At 43.1% G+C, this 6501-nt stretch overlaps 1 protein-coding gene across 1 annotated transcript; it reads right to left on the minus strand.

Moving 5' to 3' along the window:
- Nucleotides 1-3621: 3621 nt before the first annotated feature.
- Nucleotides 3622-6237, minus strand: foxi1 (forkhead box i1). The gene is made up of 2 exons (XM_022194169.2): nucleotides 4835-6237; nucleotides 3622-4570 (listed from the first exon to the last, which is right to left on the minus strand). Exons 1-2 carry the CDS (start codon nucleotides 5430-5432, stop codon nucleotides 4050-4052), a joined length of 1119 nt encoding a protein of 372 aa, XP_022049861.1. The 5' UTR covers nucleotides 5433-6237; the 3' UTR covers nucleotides 3622-4049.
- Nucleotides 6238-6501: the final 264 nt, after the last annotated feature.

Genomic DNA, 6501 nt, shown 5'->3' on the forward strand with positions numbered 1-6501 from the left:
TACTGGGACTCGTTCTAGTCCGTTAATCCTTGTATCTCTTTGACTCTTTCAGCAGGTTGCTCAGCTGGTAAGCCGTGCAGGCTCTGAGGTGGCTGCCCTTCCTGTGCTCACCAATAATTTCCCAATGAGCCTGCTGGAATGGAGGGAAAATGAAGCTTAAAGCGATTACAGGAAATTATACGTTTGGCGAAAAACAACATTGGTGGGAAACTTGGTGAAAATGTTTTACTCTTAAGTATTTTATCATTCGCACGAATCCAAATTTTTATTTGAATTCACTTAAATGAAGAACAAAAGGAAGTTCAAAGTGAAGAGTTTGACAAGTGGTGCAGGAATAGGTGTCCACATTTTTCATATGCTCTCAGCAACTGAGCACTTTGCGCCGAGATGGCTCCTGTTCTGTATAAAATAATCCATATGGCTGCTCGTCCGGAGCGGGGATCCCATGCCATAACCGGCCCATACATTAGGCTTTTTATGGGCCTCGGATGGGGAATGATGAAACCGAATCAGGTCATGCCAATTGATAGACATTCTCCTCAGCTATCATTTGCACACACAATCCTTTTTAAGTCCAGCGTAGAGAGCTACACCCCCCCCCCCCCCCCGTCCGTACAACTGCACAGTTGCTTCCCCCAGAAGCTGTCATCATATTGTTCTCTTAAATATTTAACTTCCTCAAGAGATTGAGCTGTAATATAAGAAATTATCCCTATAATGCCCACTGACTGCTACAAACAGATGTGAAATTTCAGGGTCGACCCAGACTGTAATCAGCCTCCCCCCATGGCTAAGCTATCAGGTTCTTCACTGGGGTCAGACGGTGGAGTCTCCCTTTTCATATTACGCCTCAGATTTGTCTGTAAGGTAGTGTTATATGAGCTGTGGAGAATTATTAGGCCGTGGACACGTCTTCTTACTTAAAATCCCGAGTGCTGTACTAACTAACAAACTGCCTTGCAAAACACATTTTAAAGTTGCTTCAAACCTCATCGTGGAATTAAGTGGACAAGACATGATGTTGTGCCAAAACTGTGCAGATTTAAAAGCAGGTTTTGCAGCGAGGGAGGGCTGCCAGTCTTGTTCTAGTTGCTTATTTATCAGTTGTGATCTCGCTTAACAGCTAATGGGAGTTAAGTTTCTCACTTTGCTGAGTGTAACTTTATCTGGCAGTGATACATCACTCCGGCTCATGTCACTCACTGGCTACCGTGAACGAGCCTCGAGGTCCCAACAGGCAGGAAGCTACTCCTCACGTCTTTGCAGTTCCCCTGTCAGTGCTGTGATATTCTAACTAAACTGAATTAGAACAGAGGAACAGCTCTGTTTGTGTGTTTGTATATAGTATGTTGTGTCAGTAGCAGCTATATTCCTCCTATTTTGAAGGAACTATCCCTTGTTGCTCTCCATAGCTGGCATTGGATGTCTTTCTGGTGTATCCAGCTCCATAAAGAGAAAGAGGATTAAAAATAATCCAGTTCTGAAACACTGGCTCCTTCAATTATGAGCCAACCTCGCCTTTGGAGAGATGACCCTTTGAGGATGAAACCCATCATTATGGGTTTAGCCCACTAGGCATGTGTGGGGACCGGGGCCACCCTTACGCTAAAGGTATTGTGCTGGGCCTGGGCCTTCAGCCCCCGGAGCCAGGGGCCCTCAAGCAGGTACTGCAGAGACAAGGTGGCCTGACTGATATTCATGTGGGCCGACTAAATGTGCCCTTCAGGCATGGGGCACTGGAGCATTACTCTCCTGAGAAATGAGAGGATGGGATCTGACTTGGAAAACGATGGGACGAACTCTGTGGTTTGATGTCAGTTTTGGAGGACTCATAAAAAATGATAATAAAATCATGTAGAAAAACTCAGTTAAGGGTGAGTATAAGCACTTAAGAAAACATCAAAATATACAGAAACTAACAAAAGTAAAAACACTCATTATGCAGAATGTCATACTTCAGGATAATGTTTTACGGTAATACTAGAGAAGGATTTTTGTGCTTAAACATCCAAGAATTATCAAAGAAGTTGAATTTATTCTATAATAAAGCATCATATGTTGCAGTTAGCAAAGTAGATTTTTTGTTTCCAAAATGTACTCCAATAAAATACAACTCACTGAAAACGTGAATTCTGCAGCTGATTGATGTGTTTTTAAATACAGCTGAATTGCCATATCCTCACAGTTCCACTCTGAGTGTAAAAAAAACCAGGGATCAAAAAAATGACAGTAATATGAAGTAAAAGGCCTTCGAAATATGAAAGGCTTCATACTCCATTCACTGGACGTGATGAGGATTTCAACAGAAAACTTGTTACTGTGAGAACCGGCTCCTGTATGACAAAAATCCTCTTTGTTTGGTCCGTGGCCCTGCTCCACAGATAATAGAGCCAAATATGGCCTGAGGGAGATAATTTGTTCCCAGATCTTCAGATCGCAATATTTTCATTTGAGCCCAGGAGGGGATCTCTTGAATTGCCAGCTTCCATTGTGTTCCAACAAGGGGCACGAAAGTCTTGTCAATTAATTTTTCTTTTATTCCAGACCACAGAGCGCCTGAGTGAATTCAATTATCAACCAATTAAGAGGTGTTTCCTTTTATTTACACGCTTTGATTCCGTGCGTATCCATATTGTTTGGAAATAAGACCAAAGCAGGGTGTTAAATCATTTGAACATTTTCTCTGCATGAGCTGTTTAATAGTTTCTTTCCCCCTCCCAATAGCAGGCTTTCTGTTTGTGTCCCCTTAGGTCACAAGCACAACAAAAGCACATTGCATGCTGCTGAACTCGCTTGTCAGTTGTTTCGTGGATGCTCTTCCGCAGTGGACTCCAGTGCAAGAATGGAAAAAAAAACAAAAAAAAAGAGGTTTCACACAGACACACACGAGACTGAGGGCATTTTGCGTGACAAGACTTTGGGAATAGATGGAGACAGGTGGGTTATTCAGCCAACAGGTTAAAATCAAGCAGTCTGAGTCAAATCCAGCCCAGACAAAAAGCTGAACTTCTGAACCTCGTGGAAGTAAGTTAAAGGTCTGATTGCTTGTTAATGGGGGCTATTGGAAGTGACAAGCGGAAAATGTCTCTGTCTTACACACTTTACTGCTTACAGCCACTTGACTTCAGATTTCCTGACAGGCTCTTCTAGCATTTATATTGGTTTATTTACCACTTTTCTTGGAATACAATCCGGAATTGTGTGTTTTTGGTTTTTTTGAGGCCCTGAGAGATACAGAAAGCACAGCGGGGACTCTGAAATATTTTAAACGGCCGATTTAACTTGAAAATCGACAAAAAGAGAAGCGCGCTGTGCTCTGAATACAAAATTGAATCATAAAAAAGTAAAATGAAAGATGGCTTTATTTCAGAGATAGCTTTTACCCTCAGTCAGTGATTGTAAAAACACCAGATAAATATTCACTGTTAAATGATCCTATAATGCAGGTTTCAATTGGACAACTATATAAATAGAAAGTGATTTGATTAGAACAATGAAGAAAAGCAGCCTTACACCTAAAGGACAACTTGAATCAAATTCTGAATCACAGTGGCAGCCTTGACTTTCATTTCTCCTCACGAGTGTTGTGTAAGTTGGAAAATGACACATAAGCCTCAAATATGGAGTCAAAAAAATGTTTGTTTTTTTAATTCAAACACCAACATGAGTTTAAATAAAACACAATTCAGTGTAACATACATGTTTCTTCTTATGAAAATAATTTCTGTACATAGATGTTTTCCTCTTTTTTAAGCCCAGCTGAGCAGCTACAATTAAAAATAGGTCAAATATGCACCCAACTGTGGAAATATGTGTGATTTTAGTAGTGTTCTACAAATAAACATGTCTGTTGCACTGGTTTAATGGAGCAGAGGCAGTTTATATTGCTTTTTAATACACTGACTGATATTTTTCCCAGTATGAGAGGAACAGTTCCAGTTGTACAATGAGGCCAAACCAAACCAGAAAACGTGCTTTAACAGAAGGCTACATTGGAAGAAAAGAATATTTTTTTATAACCAGCCCAAATAATAAAAATAATAATCAGTCTACACCTCTGTTCCTTCCCGGCTGTATATGAGGTTATTGACACTGAAGTGGTTGGAGAGTCCCTGTACTGATGTGTAATAGTTCATCCTGTTGTTTTCAGAGTTCAGAGGAGAGATTAAAGAGGACGAGTAGGAGCTCAGCCCGGACATGCTCTCTCTGGCCTGAGACAATCCTCCGTGGTGCCCGGAGCCGTAGTCACGCTCGGCGCCCCGGGAACCGTCGCTGGCCACCAGGGAGTTCACGGTGGACACGAAGCTGCTGAAGCACGGGCTGTGCTCCGCGGAGGGAGACGGGGACGACTTGGGCTCCGTGGAGGCCGGAGACCCGTGCAGGCTGGGCGGCGAGGAGCTCAGCAAGCTGGCGGTGTCGGAGAGCTTGTGCGCACCGTCCTCTGACTTTGCCGGGAGGACGCCGCTGTCAGCGCCGCTTAGGTCAGATCTCTTCTTCCTCTTGCGTCTGAAGTTGCCGTTGTCGAACATCTTCTCACAGTTGGGATCCAGCGTCCAGTAGTTTCCTTTGCCTGGATGATAGATAAAACAAGGGGTTAATTATGGATGGCACACTTTCAGTTTAATTCTCATATTTTCATTTTCAATTTAAATTTTAATCTTTATAATATTATTAAATTTCACACAGAAATGGAAGTTGTTATTTCACTAATTTCACTGTTGTTTTAAGTTAAAACTCAGCAAAAAAAAAAAAAAAAAAAGAGCCACATAACTGATGCAAATTCTTAAAGTAGATTTAAGGTGCGTAATTTTGCCAGAACAATCCAAACACTCACCTGGATCATCCTCATCCCGCGCCACTTTTTTAAAGCAGTCATTCAGTGACAAGTTGTGGCGAATTGAATTCTGCCATCCAGCTTTGCTCTTCTTGTAGAACGGAAAGTTGTCTGCTACATACTGATAAATCTGACTCAGAGTCAACTTTTTGTCTTGGGCGTTTTGAATGGCCATTGCTATCAGCGCTGAGTAGGAATAGGGAGGTCTGACCATCTTGAAAAGTTCTTGCTGGCTGGATATGGACAGCCAGCCGAGGTCTGCGCCGCCAAACCCGGTGGGAGGCGGCAAGAACTGCCTCTGGTTCGACCCGTATCCAGACTGAATGTAGGACGTGCCGTTGTTCCCGGGGAGGTAAGGAGAGGAGTTGATGCTCGGTCCGTTCAGCCACAGGTAGGGGTTTGTGGACGCGGAGGAGTATTCTCCGAGGCCGTAGCTGGAAGGGTGAGTCGGCGGCCTCTGTGGGTGATGATGGTGCAGGTTCTGCTGATAAACACCGTAGTTGTCGCAGTACACGGCCATGTCCAGGAGCTCCTGCGCGCTGTGGTGCTGAATAGGGCTGGTCTGCTGGTTGGACGGTTGGTGTCCAAAAGCGTTCATAATCCGCGCTCGAACCAGATTCCCAAAAACCTAATTTCGTCTCTCTGTCTCTCCCTCAGGACTGAAGTTATCCTCAGAAGGAGGAGTATTTATGCACAGCGCCCGGAGACTTTTTTTTTTTTTTTTTGCGCCCGGAGACTCTACAGGTAGCCCATTGAAGAAAACTTTTGGGATGGACACACCCCTCTTTTCTGTCTTGTTACACCCAAGTCTGCCTCACTCAGTTTCCCTATCAATGAGCACAGACACTGCTGTTGAGCTTCACCTTGTTTGTTAAGTAAATCAGTTTTAAGGTACGTTAGTGATTTCTACATCGATAATAATGGATTAAATTTATATAGCGCTTTTCAAGGCACTCAAAGCGCTTCACAATGGATCCATTATTCATTCCCTCACACATTCTCACTCTGGTGGTGGTAAGTAACATTTGTAGCCACAGCTGCCCTGGGGCAGGCTGACGGAAGCGTGCCTACCAATCTGCGCCTACGGCCCCTCCGACCACCACCAACATTCACAGCAGCACTGGAGGCAAGGCAGATAAAGTGTCTTGCCCAAGGAGACAACAGCACATGACTAGGCGGGAGCGGGAATTGAACCGCCGACCCTTGGATCATTGGCCGACCTGGTCTACTACCTGAGCCACAGCCGCCCCAAATCAGTTTTAAGGTATGTTAGTCATTTCTACATCGATAACCGTGCGTAATTACGCACAGAGGCACATGTTGGATACGGCGATTTTTGGACTTTTTAAAGATTAAACAAAGCGCAGTTATGAAAAAAAACATGAACAAATCTGACAAATTATTTGTTGCCAAAATAAATATGACCTGACATATATATTTGTGCTACCATATTTTTTCTTGTTTTCTATTTTTATTATGTAATAATTGCAACTACAAGGGCACATTTATATCTAGCATGCATCTGTTTCTTTCTTCAGAATTTTTATGCTTCAGCGTGACAGTGTCAAACCTCAAACAAGGTCGACCCTGTAGGTGTGTTTACAAAAAAAATCATCCTTTTAAGAGAAATTCAAACTCCAAGAGCTTCGCAAGTTTAGTGTCAACAA

Source organism: Acanthochromis polyacanthus, chromosome 19, assembly GCF_021347895.1.
Source record: "Acanthochromis polyacanthus isolate Apoly-LR-REF ecotype Palm Island chromosome 19, KAUST_Apoly_ChrSc, whole genome shotgun sequence".
Lineage (NCBI taxonomy): Eukaryota > Metazoa > Chordata > Actinopteri > Pomacentridae > Acanthochromis > Acanthochromis polyacanthus.